The sequence below is a fragment of the Pinus tabuliformis genome, chromosome 8 (assembly GCF_031772625.1).
Source record: "Pinus tabuliformis cultivar Carrire ecotype Pingquan chromosome 8, CPIR1, whole genome shotgun sequence".
NCBI lineage: Eukaryota > Viridiplantae > Streptophyta > Pinopsida > Pinales > Pinaceae > Pinus > Pinus tabuliformis.
This window is the reverse complement of record NC_142294.1, coordinates 609,286,596-609,303,228: the sequence shown is the minus strand read 5'-3', so window position 1 is coordinate 609,303,228 and position 16,633 is coordinate 609,286,596. Positions and strand designations below refer to the sequence as shown.

The 16,633-nt window shown below is 37.3% G+C and overlaps 1 protein-coding gene and 1 pseudogene across 1 annotated transcript in view; both read right to left on the bottom strand.

Moving 5' to 3' along the window:
- Positions 1 to 1,008: 1,008 nt before the first annotated feature.
- The window catches only part of LOC149236974 (uncharacterized), a 166,050-nt gene continuing 150,425 nt past the window's right edge, over positions 1,009 to 16,633 (bottom strand). Inside the window, exon 4 of the mRNA XM_089372555.1 lies at positions 1,009 to 1,942. Coding sequence (XP_089228681.1) covers positions 1,481 to 1,942 — 462 coding nt within the window. The 3' untranslated portion in view covers positions 1,009 to 1,480. The remainder of the gene's footprint in view (positions 1,943 to 16,633) is intronic.
- The window catches only part of LOC149236976 (DNA-directed RNA polymerase II subunit RPB1 pseudogene), a 49,909-nt pseudogene continuing 37,709 nt past the window's right edge, over positions 4,434 to 16,633 (bottom strand).

Sequence of the window (16,633 nt, the reverse complement as noted above, 5' to 3'; positions counted from 1 at the left end):
TTGGCAGAAAAGTTGAAGTTGTTATGCAGATTGGTTTGTATGAACATATTTTTTTTTTTATCACGACCAAGGTCATTACCTGAATTTTGAATTCTTAAGATGTTTTAGTTGTCAAAATATTTTTTCAGTTGTTTAGAGTCTATATCTAAAAATAAGAACCATGATCACTATGTAGTTGGTGAAAATAATATTTATTGAAATTAAATATTTCCTATAAAATGGAGTTTAAGCAAACCTACCTATAAAAGATCCTCTTAAACACCCTAGAGTAAAAATATCAATCTTAAATCCTACTCAAATCACACAAATCTTTATCCATATTTACACTCTAAATTTCTAGGATCTTTCCTTTTTTTCAAAAACACTTGCACCAAACTCTACCTCTACAAGGATAAATGGAGTAAATAAGACAATCACTAAGAGACACCAATCATGTCAGAAAAAATGGTGCACTTATTCTAGTATTACTCCTATCAAACTTGGTACAACAATATTTTGATCCCTTCTAGCTTTGTTCCAACAAAAGCATTAGTCAAATCTATTTGGACGCAACAAATAAATTACCAGAAACACAGTAAATTAGTGGAAACACGACTGTCATCCTATACAGTAGAGATATAACCATTTTGTTAAATTCGATGATATTTTAAATCCAATAATAACAATAAAGAAGCTTGCATTACAGCGGTTTGATTATATTAGGAAGGCCCAAAATTCAAGCTGGGCATTTCATTTTTTTGATGGACAAATATATAGGTTTAAAAATATATTCAAATAAAATCCTTTCTATTGTGTAGTTAAATTTTATCACTAAATTTTTTTTAAAAATCAGCAGCTTTAGCTTTAACTTATCTTCAGGTTACAAATATCAAATTTATGTGAATAGACTTAATTGGTTAAAAAAACTTTTAAATCTATTGCTGTCTGCTAGGTTCATACTGACATCTCGAAATAACATTTTGTAGATTAGACATGTACATAAACAAGCATGACATGTATTGGACAATGTCTTTAAAAGCATGCATACTAATCATACTGTTTCTATTTAAGAATGATGAGTTAATGATGTCAGTGGCAATTCCTTAAATAAAGACAAGGAAAAAAGAGATGAGCATATTTATATGCATGTGATCGGTGAGGATAATCCACTTGAAACTCATAAAATGTGCAAGGTACAATGTCTCTATAAGCCTACGAATCTTATGACCACAAGACTTGATGAATTCATAAGGAGAAATGACTCCACCTTTCAAGGCTGTAACATCAAAGTCTCTCATCTGTGCAGGCTTAAGTTTCTGGAAATGAGTTGACCATATATTTAATGTAGACTTGTCCCAAGAAAACGGGTATGATACATTAATGAGATCACACAGTGAAAGAGATGGAACCAGCTTCTAGCTTCCCCTCTCGTCTGTGTAAAGTAAAAGGCCGATCAGATTAAAACAGTATTCAATGATTTAAGTATACAAGCATAAAGAAATTAGCCTTCTCGCATTCTCTTGCGAGCCAGATAGCGTTCCTTTGCTGCAGCCAATGCTTCTTGGCTTCGTTTGCGATCATGGACAGTAACGTTGACAGACTCACTTGAAGTTTCAGTTTTAATCCCAATGTTTGCAGTGATTGCTCTCTTTTCACTTGGTAAACCACTATCAGGTGATCTGGGTTCTTGTACATTGTCCTTTTGCTGTGACAGACTGGATTTGTCAATATCATCCTCACTTGATTTTTGTTTGACTTGAGCTCTAGGTTCCTCCATTATGCTCCCTGTAGACTCAGGTGACTTTTCCAAGTGAAGTTCTGAAGGCTGAGCCTTTATTTCTGATTCAACATGCTGCCGAGAAGGCATAACTGTAACTTCTGTTTTATGAGAATTTGCCCCAAATGCAACATTCTTTTTGAGCAGGTTACGGTAAAAATCACTCATATCACTTTTCTTGGTAACCTGCACACAGGATCATATAAGACAGTAAACTGATCAATGTTGAGATAGTTCATCTTCACATTTAGATATAAAACTCAATGTGTTCTAAATGGCATTGAATTTTGAAAATATGATTTATGGTTGTAAGATTGGGCAAGCAGAACTTTCTGAACTTTTAGTACCAACCAGAAAAGGAAGGAAATACGAAACAAAATTGTGTTCATTGACCTGAAAATGTATGTTTTGTTTAAAGAACTGTCATTTTCTATCTTTTTTCCCATAAAAGAACTCTATTTCACCAGAGCCATGACTACTTGTGAATTGTGATGTTTCATATATGCAACAAAAAGACAATTTTTAGTACACTAGCACTAGCACTTTCATGATTCCCAGATTCACAATTGAGATTCAGACATGCAAAGGAAATATCACAGTGACTGCTATAAGAACTTGGAAGCAACCTTAAAAAACATGTAGGCACCATAAGCTGAGCAACTTGAACAAACCCAATATTTGCACAGATGAGAAACCAGAACAAGTGTCTATTATTCTTGTAGTCACTCGTGGATGTAGTTACACAGGTTACCTCAACCTACACTGTGGAGGAGTGCCACAACCCTGCAGGAGTTAGTTAATTGTTGTATGCAGCCATCCTCTTTGAACAAGGCCCATTGGATAGTAGTGTATTTATTTAATATAAAAAAGTCCATAAGGTCCACTAGGTAGTTGGTACCCATTAGTGACACAACCGCAAATAGTTAGGGTTTTTACTATTGAAAAGATAGGAAATTATGGAATGTGTCTTGTGTTATGTAGGTGTAGCTCTACTCGGTGAAAGGTCACCCCACCTTAAGAGGCAAGTGAACAATGTTTCCTTCTTCAGATGATCTTAATACATGGGTATCTCTTACATCAAGTTATTGCAATTATATTCTTTGTATACATGGTTATGTTTCAATTAAAGGGTTAAGGAACACTACAAGTAGTATCAAAGCTCTTGCCTAAGCCAACACAGCACCGAATTTTAGTAGAGATTTTTCTTAGGCAAGACACATGTTTTGATGTCTTTAGATAACACAATGACTTCTCATTCAACGGATAAAATTGTTGTTGGGAAGTAACACACACAGGAAATACAAGTGGAATCACTTTGTTGGAAACCCTTGTAACCCCAGTCCCCTATTGGTACCCCTTCGATTAGTATCACATTAAACAACACCTATATACAGAATCTCACTACTACATACCTTTGAGTATATTGAAAGTCCCCTAGGTAAACCTAAAACCAACTCTAGATCAACAAATTGGCCATCTTGTTGCTATAGTACACTAAGAACAGCCCTTAGGGAGTCGGATCATATGGCTAAGGGCATGGATGCCTTGAGATATTGGACTGCGCACTATTGTTGGACCCAAGTATATTAGAGCACTATAGCATCTAACACTCCTCTATCTCTAGGGCTCACAGAGCCCTAGCTTCTACAACAACCAGCCAGAAAAATTCCATCATCTTTGCATCTAGAAGTTACTTGGAAATTCTATCACTGCAATAATAATCAGTTGGGAGTAATACTCCAATAGGAGCACTCAGATCTTTAAAAATTAAAATAAAATAGATGAGTTTTGTAGACATCATTGCAAGAGACCTCTCTCAAAAGATTCCTGTAGCATAAAAACTATGGCTGAAGCAAAAAAACTGATAGCCTGTAGATTTAATTGTTAAAAATACACACAGGTATTTAATAATAATAATTTATTATATATAATTGTATAAGATGATATAAGATGATTTGAATGTTACAATGAGGCCTTGCTTTTATACCTCAATAGGTGACCTTTCGTGAATGGGCATGTCTTTTAGACATGCCTTTTCACTTAACTTAATGACTATTTAACCTAACTAATATTTGATTATTTAATATTTATATTTATTTTTATTTATTTAATTGTTATGAATTATATTCATAACATAGCCCCTTCCTTCAGAAGCTTTGTCCTCAAAGCTATATTGCTGGCAATTGTCTTTGCGGTGGTTGTCGTCTTGGCATATGTGAGGCGGAAGGTCTCTGGTGGCTCAGCGTCTATAATTCGCTAATAACTCTATTTTGAGTCCAAGGTTTTTTTTTTTACTCTAATTTTTTTTAAATAATAATTTAATTAATTAAAATATAATTATAATATATTAGTTATAAATATAACACTACATATATATATTATAAGGTTATAGTTTATATATACTATGCAGTTATATAAACTTTGTACATATATATATATATATATATATATATATATATATATATATATATATATATTTTAAAACCTTACATATTTTAAAAACCTTGCTAACAAACCGATCGGTGTATGACCAATAGTCGCGGCGTATTAGTGGGGAGTTTTTATGGAGTTTCCAAATAATAAACAATTTTTTCTCAAGGTTGACAGAGACCATTAAACGCTGAAATGCACATTTGTTCACATCGTACATAGCCACCATCCACACCCGTGGCTCTTGCTACATGCTAAAAACCAGTGTCATGGCTATCCCCATAGTAAAGCCGTGCTGTAGCAGCTAGTAGTTAACATGCCATTGCGTGTGACCTAAGAACTTACGGGCTGCATCTGGACCAACCTCCTCCCAGATCACATGAATCAGACTTCCAGAAGAGGTTCCAAGGGTTTTCTTGCAAAGTGTGCCCGACAAAAGTTCTCCCTTCTCAATCCGTACACATGTATCCCCAGGAGTGATAAATCCTTTTTCAGTGTCTGAGTCTAAATGCCAGGCGGAGTATCTTATCAAATTTATCTGCTTTGGAATTATGAGATTGAATATTTGCTTGCCCATCCAGATGGGCCTTGGTTTTATAATAGTTGGAGATATCACAGTCCCATCAAAATGTTCGCACCACATCAAGATATTCATAAAAACATCCTTTTCTATAAAAGTATCCCTCTGGGTCACCTTCCTGCAACCCAAGAGTGTGTCTTGGACAATACCCATAACAGGCCTATTGGACTGGGGAGAGACAACACACTTTGGTACCATCATTAACTCCATGATTTCTGCTCTCGTCTCCTGTGACTGAGGCACATGCATGTTCATCTCATCCCCATCGAAATCAGCGTTGTATGGCATTGTCACTGACAAATTCAATCGAAATGTTGAGTATGGCATGATTTTTATTCTGTGCCCCATGATGGACATCTTATGGAGACTGGGTTGCCGATTGAAAATAACAAAGTCCCCATCCATCAAGTGCCTCTCCACAACGAACCCATATTCTAAATGGTGGTCAGCAGAATTTTTCATAAATCTCAGATCGACTCTCTTCCCATCATCTCTAATAATGCATTTGGCCCCTGTTTTGCCCGGAGGTGGATGAAGTCCATGCGCAATAAGCTCCCTCATTTTCTCTATATTATGTGCAGTCACCACTTCTGGATATGTCATGTTAAGTGCAATACTCCGAGGCACCCCCAATTCATCAATGTTCAGACTTGGATCACAGGAAATAACAATACGCGCACTGAAGTCTACACGTTTTCCCATTAAATTTCCCCTGATACGACCCTCCTTGGCTTTCAGTCTGCTATATATGGATTTGATGGGCCGACCTGATTTCTGTGTTGCACTCGGAATACCAGGCAAGTCATTATTCATATAAGTAGCAACAGAAAACTGCAATATATTGATAAATTCAACAAGAACATGAGGCGCACTCCCATTCTTTTCTTGCAACTTTAGACTATCGTTGTATCGAATGATCGTGGCAAGCGCATGGGTGAGATCGTCCTCGCTCCGGAGCGTAGGGTCCATCTTGATAGAAGGCCGGACAGCAGGAGGAGGAACTGGGAGAACCTGCAGAATCATCCAGTCTGGACGAGCGTATCTAGGGTCGAAACCCAACATTTCACACTCTTCATCCGTTAATTTCTTTAGGAGATTCAGAATGGTATCTGCATTAACAACTGTCTTTTCCTTAAATTCTTGTTGCTGCTCTTGCTCATCTTTCTTCTTCTTGGAAGGTTTATACTCCACCTGTATTTTCAAGCCATCGATTGAAAGTGTGGGTTGTGTGGCACCGCAGCCACTGCGTTTCCTCACTTCATCTGTTGCAAATTCCAAATTAACTTCAGCAGTCTCCACAGTGGGGAGTTCTGAATCGAAACATTTTTCAGTGACTACTGCTTTAAGTTGACTTCTGGTATCTACATAAACTTCTTCTTCTGCTTCACCTTGTTTCGTTTCTTCACTGTCGCTATCATCTTCCTTATTATTGATTTCCTTTATACATACTTTAACTTCTGCACATGATTTTTCTAAATGTTGAAATGCTTCTTGAATACTAAACTGTTCAACGTAACCAAGATGTGAACGTAATGGCACATTGTGCGGAGAACTACGTTCAAAGGCCCGCATGATTATATCGTGTGTCATGGCTCTGATATCACTGAAGCATAAAAACTATGGCTGAAGCAAGAAAACTGATAGCTTGTAGATTTAATTGTTAAAAATACACACAACTATTTAATAATAATAATTTATTATATATAATTGTATAAGATGATATAAGATGATTTGAATGTTACAATGAGGCCCTGCTTTTATACCTCAACAGGTGACCTTTCGTGTGCCTTTTCACTTAATAACTATTTAACCTAACTAATATTTGATTATTTAATATTTATATTTATTTTATTTATTTAATTGTTATGAATTATATTCATAACAATTCCCGATGTCATGTTGATCACTTGGATCTCTGTATCAAGTAACCATTTTTTGTGGACCCAACAATATAGTGATTCAAAATAAGCTAAGCCGAATCCTTTCAAGCCATTGATTGCTGTGAGACACGTGGAAAATAGCATTTCCACAAAATATTGGTAGTCCCATGGTTTAAATTTTAGACTCACAACATGGCCAACTCAAAGAACCAAGAACAAATCCAACCCGCTTAGTGCCAAAAGTTGGAGAGCAAGTTCGTTGGCATTGATGCTACACTCAACATCATCAATGAAACAATGAAATCACATAGTGACTTCTTGAAAATGTAAGGTGACCACTTGAATCTCAAGGTAACAAATCCAACCATTGATCGAAACAAGGAGGAATTTCCTACCCATGAAGAGCAGGGCACACACATGTTTCAAAATAACCCCCACCCTCACTTTCATGGTCACAATTCATGGAAATGTTTTCCAAAGGTTGACATGAACAAATTTAATGGATTCGATCCCTCAAAGTGGGTTACCCAAAATGGAACACTATTTCTCTCTCCACGGCATTATTGGTGACCTACACAAACTAAAAGTGGGTGTCTTACATTTGAATGTCAAACCTTGGCAATGGTGTAAGAAAACTTATAAAGGCTATGTTGCCTAAACCAAATTTGCGCAAGTATTTTATGCCCGTTTTGAACATGGCACTCGCCTATTGAGATGCCTAACAATATTATATTAAATGTTGATGTTTGTATCTAAGACATGTGTGGAAGTTGCCTAATTACCCTTTAATCTTAACAATCACTTTAATTATTAAAATAATTTATTTTCATGAGAAAAAGTGAGCTTAATCTAATAAAATGCAAAGGTTATTTGCATTAGGCAATTACATTAATCGCAACCATTGATCTCAAGTGATGTTGAGATTTAATCTCAAACATCAATCACATTGGAGATTAGGATCATGGAATTGGTAAACAATTCAATCTTAAAATAAAGGCTAGGCTAAGGGAGAAAACACATTTAGTGAGCACAAACCCAGTGAAAACTAGGAGATCTCAGCAAGGGTGGAGAAGGACTTTCATCCAGAGATCAAGTCCAAGGGAGGAGATTGCAAGCAGGTAACAACAAAGGGGATGAAACCTAGCAGTTATAAATTTAAGGATCGATTTTATGGGCATTGGATCATGCAGGGCAGCAGGTGCAACAGCAACTACACAGTGGCATAGTAGACAGTGATGAATAGGGTGACAATGCTGCAGAGCAGTAACACCATCATACCACATTGTGGTACAACAGAAAATAGCATAGTCGTACACCTGCACAAATGCACACCAAACAGTCGCATGGAAGGCCATACAGCAAGTTGCAAAAGGCATATTTGCAGACTAGGGCTTTTCCAAGAAAACAGAGGGTTGTACAACAATATGGATGCCCAATAACTATTTCTATAATTGTTGTAGCTTATATTTTCCTCAGTGGACCATTTTCCCAATAAAGGAGCCCTTGTACATTGTGAAATTATTTGAATGAACAACAGATTTAAGGGGAGTAAATTCTATGGGCATATTTGTGGGGACTAATTTAATTTTTGCTTCCACCGAAATTTATTATTTGCCAATTAAATACCAGTGATACTTTTTATTCAGTGAAACTGAAATTTAATTTATGCTCAGCAAGGAAAAAATTACTAGGAAATAAATAGCCATTTATTGGGGTTAAAAAATACATGGTATCAAAGCATCTCTAAAAAGGAGGAAGTCGATTTCCTAGTTTGCACAGCAGAAAATCAGCAATAAATTTTTGTGACTGCTAAAAGGAATTAGCATACGACAATTTATTTGTTCAAATCTAGAAATGGCAGCAACCAGTCAACTTTGAAGACAGGTTGGATAGTGTTAAGCCATATATAAGCCTCATTTTAACCCTAAAACCCCTTATTAAGTCCTATATATTGAGAGACTACAATTCTATCATTACATTGTTATGTAGGCTACAACCCCCCATGGTCCCATTTTATTATGATTGTACCCCTTTCTTCCATATATATACTAGGGAGACTTGGTCTTAGGATCATCAAACATTGTCTTGTACATTGTATTCATTGTAAAAGGAGGGTTCCCCCTCGATGAGGACAACAATTTTTGGTTTCTTATCATTTTTAAGTCGCAAGGATCATAACAATTGGTATCAAAGCTCATGATCCTAGGGTTTTGTTGCTTCAAACAGGTCAACATGACGTTCTCACTATAACTTTTTTTCTAGGAGGTTTCAGATGGTGAAACTTGGAGAAGAATGAGAAGACATCTCCTGCAAACTCAGGTTCAATTTTATGATCTTGGTTCATTGTATTTTCGAAGATATGTTCCAAGGAAGTTAAGGTTTCTGAATGCTCCTAAAATCTGTCTCAAACAGGTCAGTTTGCCATTTTCGTTATAATTTTTTTCCTGTGAGGCCTTAGGCCATGAATCGTGGACTATGTTGAGGTAAAATCGTGGCAAACATCTGGCTCAATTTCCAAATCTCGGTTCGTTATATTTTCAGAGATATGCTCCAAGCAAGTTATGGTTTCTATATGCTCCAAAAATCAGTTTCAAATGGGGTTAGTTTGGCATTTTTGCTAAAATTTTTTCTACAAGGCTTTAGAAAGTGAAACTTGACCCATATTAAGGAGAAATCTTAGGGAATAACTAATTCAAGTTTCAAAATTGGGTTTGCTGTACTTTCAGAGTTATACCCTATGGAAACTAAGGTTTGTGAACAGTTGATGGCGGCTTTGGCTTTCTTGTGCGTGGTTGGATTCTCGTAGTTTGGAATCATGTAGATTGTTAGATCATGTTGTCTCTTGGCCGAGGACTCGTAGTGTTGTGTTGTTGTCCTTTCCCTATCTTCGAGAGGGATTTGTCAATTGTATGTGCTTTTCTTTTTTCTCTCCAACGTGAGTCACAAGATTTTTTGCAAGGCGGATTTCTCGGGGTTTTCCTCTGGCTATCAGGGTGTTGTTAGATGTTTTTTCTGTGAGGGTTTCTCAGGCAGTTTTCTTCCCTTTTCCAGACATTCAATCTCGCCCTCATTCTCGTCTTCCCCGGTGGCGGCCAGTGGTGCATCAGCTTTTTGTTTGGTTCCTTCTTGTCTTTTTTCTCTATCAATGATGTCAGGCAACCCTGACTCTTTTGATTTCAACGCTTGGGGGGAACCAGATGAGGCTCCGCCTATTTTTTGCACTTCCTCTGAGTTCTATTTGAAGCGAGCATTTTCTCTTGTAGTTCACTCCCAGTGGATAGTGCAACCCTGCAAACCCTTTAGTCTTTCAGTCCTGCCCTCCCCCCTGGCTCTTTGGTGACATCCCAGTTTGTGTTAGAGGGTCTAGTGGTTGAGGATATTAACGCCCCTGTCTTAGATATGGTTTCCCAAGGTTCTAAATCATTGTTGAAGGTTCCCGCTTCCCCTTAGATTCATGTGTCTTGCCGTAATGCTTTTCAAGGAGCTAGTCTCTATTGTCCGAGTCTTGAGGAGGGTGTTTCCTAGTTTGCAGGTCAGATGTCTTTGGGTTGAAATGTATTTGCGAGAACAGAGGTTGAAGCAGGTGGTCAAGGATTTGAGGCATTAAATGCTCCAATTAATGAAAAGTTCTCAGTCGGAGCCATCCCCCCAGCTCGAGCCTCACAAAGTTTTGTTTCTTTCGTCGGTTTGCTCTGATCTGCGCCATGAGGCCACAAGGAATCAGCGACGTTAGAAAGCTTTCAAAGCAGGTGAGAACAAACCTTCGTTGAGCCTCGGGGTGGATGTCAACCTTAATAGGGTATCGAGTCTTCTGCAGCGGACGTTGGTAGGCAAGATGTTCTATATTTCTTTCTCCAAAGAAAGTATCCAAAAATGGGTTGAGTCAACATGGAAACACATTCTTGGGTACTCGAAGATTAGCCTTCTAGCAAATGACTAGCTTGTGTTTCACTTCTTACGAGAGGAAGATTTGATCAAGGTTTCAAAATATTCGTGGGTTAATGGTAAAGGCTTTCTTTGAACACAAAGATGGCACACCATATTTAACCACTCTAGTGAGAAACCTCGGCTCAAATACTTAAGTACTTCTGGGTTAAACTGCCAAGTTTTCCGCATGAACTTTTGTCAACGAATATTTTCATCAGTGTTGCAAACACTTTGAGGAAATTTATCTTCTTCGACAATAAATCTCAAGTGGAGTTTGATAAAAGGATTGCATGGATCTTGTGGATATGGACACTGAGGAGTGGCTCCCTAATGAACTGGTTATCTCTTGCGGTGAAAATTTTTATGTCCAGTGCTTGGACTATTGGAAAGTTCCCTTCCGGTGCCTTAGCTGCCACCAGACAATTCATTTGAGGAAGGATTGTTGGAAGTCGCGCAGGGTTCGTGTTCCTCAATTTAAGGGCAAAAATTCCATGGAAATGGGGGACTTCTTATCCTCCTATGTTGGCCCATCGGCCTTGGAATTGCATGACAGAGTCTCGTCTGGGACCTCAGAAAAAGATACTTCGGCTTCTCATCATTTGAATCTGTCCAGGTCTATTGGATTCAGTTCGGACTTTTCGGTTCCTTCCTCACAGCTACTTGAGCCAACAAAGGTTTTGTTGGACTAGGGGGCTACTCCCAACAGCTCTCAACAATAATTAATTTCTCCAGATGCTTTCTCGCTTTAGGTAGCCCCATTCCAAGACTCTTTAATTTTGGTTTTATCTCCAATACACATGGTTATGTTGGATGATCTTAAATATTCTTTTGTTTCATCTGGTCGTTCTTCCTCTTCGAATGTTTGTTTGTTAAAGAATTATCTCTTTGTTTTAGGGCTTAATCTAGCCAATAATGGCTTCATAACTCCTTTTCATGATCAGGCTTTTCTCCCTCTAGCCCCCTAGCCCCCTCCTCTACCTCCCCTATCCCTTCAATCTTCTTCCTCCTTTGTCTCGTTGGTGCCCACTCCCTCTCTCATCTCATCCTCTGGGAGCTAGTCACAGCCTATAGGCACTCTGGATATAAACTCCTTTCCTCCCCTGATCCACTCGGCTTCTCTAATGTATTCTTGTGCCTCAAATCCCTCCTCTGGTATCCCTCTGTCTTTCGTTTTGTCATTCAGCAACATTTTGAAGCCCTCCCCTTTGTAGATTCTCAACTCCTAATTGACCTCATCCCTAGTGAACATCCCAGTCTTCTCTGACGTAAACATTACTATCAGAGAATAAAAAAAATAAAAAAATAAATAAATAATAATAAATAAATAAATTAAAATTAAAATTAAAAAATAAAAAATAAAAAATCCATGGCTAGGGATGGCTACTCTCGGGATTCCTGCATTTCTCAGAATTCCCCCTATGTTGCTTCCTCTTTTCGGGCCCTTAGAGTGCAGGAGCCCACATATGGGTGTTAGAAATGATTTTGCTCTCTCTGAACATAAGGGCGATCAGAGGAAACTCCAAATTCCTTTCCCTCGAGACATTAATAGAGCCTTATCATCCCTCCGTGATGTTGTTTCAAGATTCCATGGTGTTCAAAGCTAAAGCCATGGATTTCTTTTCGAAAATTTGTTTTGGGTGGTGTGTATGTGCATCAGATACAGATGGCCAATTTGGGGGTTTAGCGGCTATCTAGGATCCTTTACAAGCATCTTTCAATGCATTCCAGTCGAAGGTGGGGATTATTATGGAAGGATATTGGAGGGGTTTCTCTAGTCTAGTGATTATTGCAAATGTTTATGGCCCATACAAAAATAGGATAGGTTTCTAGGACACCTTCCACCTTAGTGGCCTCCTCGGTTGCAACAAGTTGATCCTGGCTAGAGATATTAATCTAACTATGTCGGCCAATGAGGTTTGGGGCAGTAGGGCCAAGATAGACCCTTTGGCCTCTCATTTCACAAACTTGTTCCAAAGTGTGAATTTGATTGACATTTGTCCTTCTATTACCCCCACATGGAGAAATGGTTAGATAGGTGGCAAAGGGATTGCAAAAAGGTTGGATCGCTTCTTAATGGCTAAAATTTGGCTTCTTCCATAAGCAATATAAATCTTGGACTGTCTTTGATAGTATTTAGATCACATTTTCTTGGAGCTTGACTTTCAGAGTTCAAAATCCTTCTATCCCTTCAAATTTAATCATGCATGGCTTAAGGATATGTATTTTAATAATCTTGATAGAGGCTACTAGCCTAAGCTAGAAATGCCAAATTTTGCTTATGATATGGACTCCCTCTCCTATAAGTTAAACATGTTGAAGAAAGTAGTGATTAGATGGGAGAAGGAAAGGAAGAAATCTCTGAATGTGAACTTGCTTCTATCGGGATAAAACTTTTTCAGTCAATCCTTCTTCATAGACTCATTCCCATCAGAAGTCAAAAGTCACCTGTGCAATCTCCAGTCGAAGAAACTACACATTTTAAAGCTTAATGAGGAGTCCTGGACAATCAAGAGTAGGGAAAATTGGATTTCTCAGGGGGATGGCAACAACAAAAAATATTCACGAGTATGCCACTCATAGGAAAGTGAATAATGAATATGGGTGTTAGAAAATGTAAAGCGGTAAATATTATATCTTATTTTCCTTAACCTTGATAGTATCTTATCTTCTTTGGTTAGATATTTCATCAAACAATATCGAGAACAATAACAGTAACAAAAAGAGGACACAGATATAGGCTCTCAGCCTGGGCAAAACCCCTCCAAGGGAAAAACCCGAAAACTCTTCTTTTCTTAGAATCTGCTTCAAATGAGATACAAACACCCAATCCCTAGACCAAGTCCTTCTCCTAGTACCAAGTCAGCCCTTTCTCAAGTCCTCCCTTTATTCTACACCAAACTGCTACACCCTGCAACTTCAATGAAGCGAACAAAGTTCCTTCTACAGATTAATTACTCCAAAAGACTTGGAATATAAAGATATCCATAAGGATACGAATATTATATAATAAAATGTTTGAATATGATGATACTGAAGTAAAAAACTTCTGATATGCAGAAATATATGTATAAATATTTTATTAAAATGATGAATTGACAGATGATGAATGATTATAATGGGGTTCCTGGCTTATATACCGCCATGGGCACCCTTTGGGAAAGGGCATGATCTTATGATCGTGCCCTTTCGTCTAACTAAGCCTAAAATTAAATAATAAACCTAAAATTAACTAATTTTTTACATAACATTGCCTTCCTCTCGAAAGAATGCTTTGTCCTCAAAGCATACGCAACGACGGATGTTGTTGACAAAATGCTTCATTCTCCCAAGAAGCGTCTTCTTTGGTAAGTCCTTCCACTTGATCAGATATTCCAAGATGATCAAGGTCCCACATTTTAAAAGGTCTTGGATTAATCTTGCAATTTCCGTTTTTTGGTGATGTGGATATCGGTATGGCTTGATGTTGACAGGGTCTGATCTTGCCTTGACTTCTATTGTATGCTCAATTTCCCTATTAGGCAGCATCTTCATAGGTAGGTCTTGAATTACTTTTTCATGATTCCGAATTAGATCTTGTATCTCTGGTGACTCTTCACTGGTCATATTTGCAGATAACATTTCTAACTGGTGACATTGTACTACATAAGCGGGTGCTCCTTTTCGACTCATCTTCATCATTTGAGATGATGATACAACTTGATTTTTTGGTGCTTGGAATCCGTGTAGTTTGTACTTCTGACCTCCCCATTTGAATTTTATAAATTGTACTTGATGGTTGGCGGCATAAGTACCTAAAGTTCGTAGCCATTGGATACCTAAGACTACATCTACTCCTAACGGTACCGTGAAGAACGGAAACTCTAGATTGAAGTCTTGAATCTGCGAATTGACCTTCAATCTTCTTACCGTTAGCTACCATCACTTTCATGTTTGGTAAGGGAAATGAAAAAATATTGAGTCTCTTTGCCACAGTTGTATCTAAAAAATTGTGTGTGCTACCAAAGTCGATGAGAACCACTACGTTGTTCTTCTTTATGTGTCCTTTTAACTTTAAGGTCTGAGGTTGTGATATACCTGTCATAGCTGATAATGACACTTGCGGAATACTTCCGTCATCTAATTCTGGTGAGAATTCTGGGGCATCTTCTGTTTCTTCTATGTCATAATCTTCACTGTTTGAATCATTGGTTGCTTCACAATTATATAGGTTCTTTGGTTCTTTTCCTTTAGCACATCTATGTTTGGGATCCCACTTCTCACCATAGCGTTTACATTTACTCTCTTTTATCCTTTGCATTTCCACATTAGATTTGTCATCTTCACGACGATGTGGTGGAACATATCTCGTATTGTTTGAGTCCACATACTGGGGTATCCTTCGTCTTGCATATGTTTTTTCCACTTTTGACCAAAATATTGGTTCGGATTTCTTTTCGGATGTTTTTGCTTTTCGTCTTGCTACTTCTATTTATGTAATGCCATGCATCTCAAGTTCTGCTTCTAAATGGGTTTTGAGTCCCGAGACGTATGATTGAATTAGACGAGATTCTGATAACCCAGGTACTCGTGTTACTAAGGTCTCCCATTCTTGAGTGTATTCGTCCACACCTCCTTTTTGTCGTAACTTGATGAGTTTTGAAAAGAACTCTTCTTCTCTTACACCTTGGAATCTTTTAAAGAATGCATCTTTAAATTTTCTCCAGCCAATGACGTGTTTGTCTTTTTCCACCACATATACCAGTTATATGCTTCTCCTTCCATTTTCATGGATGCATGCCTGAGCTTTTCGTCATCGTCAATGATGTCATATATCTCAAAGTATTCTTCTGCTTTATTTATCCATGCAACATTGTTTTTTTCGTTTCCATCGAATTTAAGCATCTCGACTTTTGCCCTTCGCTGGTATGTTGCTAATGGTTGAGCGAAAAAAGGGTGTTGATTGGTAAAGTTATCCCAGAGTTGTTTGTTTGTAAAGGCTGTGTTACTCACTTCTTGGTGGGGTGTCGCTGATTTTCTTGGGGATTCAACTTTTTCATGAGAGTTTGTTGACTTTGTTGAATCTGATGAGATGTGTTCTTGATTCTCTTCATTTTCTTTTAGTAGTTGTTCGGGTGTACAATTCATCTTTTTACACAGAAGTTTTAGCATTGTTAAGGTATCTCTGATGTTTACTTCTCTTTGGACAGTTGATTTTCCATCTTTATTTCTATTCGATTTGTCGTATTGTGAAGATTTTTGATTTCGTCAGCTTGCTTCCCAAGCTTGATCTGGAATTCATTTAATCTTTTACTAACCTCATCGTGGTTGCTATTTATCTTATGCTCCGCATCCAACAATTTTTTTTGGAAATCCACCATCGTCATTGTCGACATTGAGCGGGTTTGCGGGGGCGTGTATTTACTTGCCAGCTAAAATATTTTTCCCCTCTTTTTTTTAATTAGCTAAAATAAATTTTATACATATAACTTTTAATTAATTAAAATAAATTTAATTAATTAAATTAACTTATATATATATATATATATATATATATAACTTTTAATTAATTAAAATAAATTTAATTAATTAAATTAACTTTTATATATATATAACTTTTTAATTAATTAAAATCATTTTAATTCATTAAATTAACTTATATATATATATATATATATATATATATATATATATAAAACTTATAATTATATTATAGTATATATTATATAACTTATATATATCATACATATATATTGTATTTGTATGTTATACGGAGAGTCACGTACACCCAAAGGTCACGTCCGTTGCTCCTATCGTGACCCGTATCTGCACAGAAATACCGTGGCCCTTCCTGTCCGATTGTGGCCACGAGATTCTTGTTTACCAGCAAACAGCGATTGCAGTGTTTTCCACGGTGGCAGTTGTTAACTCGCAGACGTCCTTGTTGTTTTGTATGCTAATTCACTCACGCAGACGGAAGCAGACAGCGGATCCTTGGTGACCCGATGCCCCCACGCACAGGCTGCCTACGTCCAGAAAAAAGAACTGCTAGGAATCCGACCTTGTCTATATATATATATATAT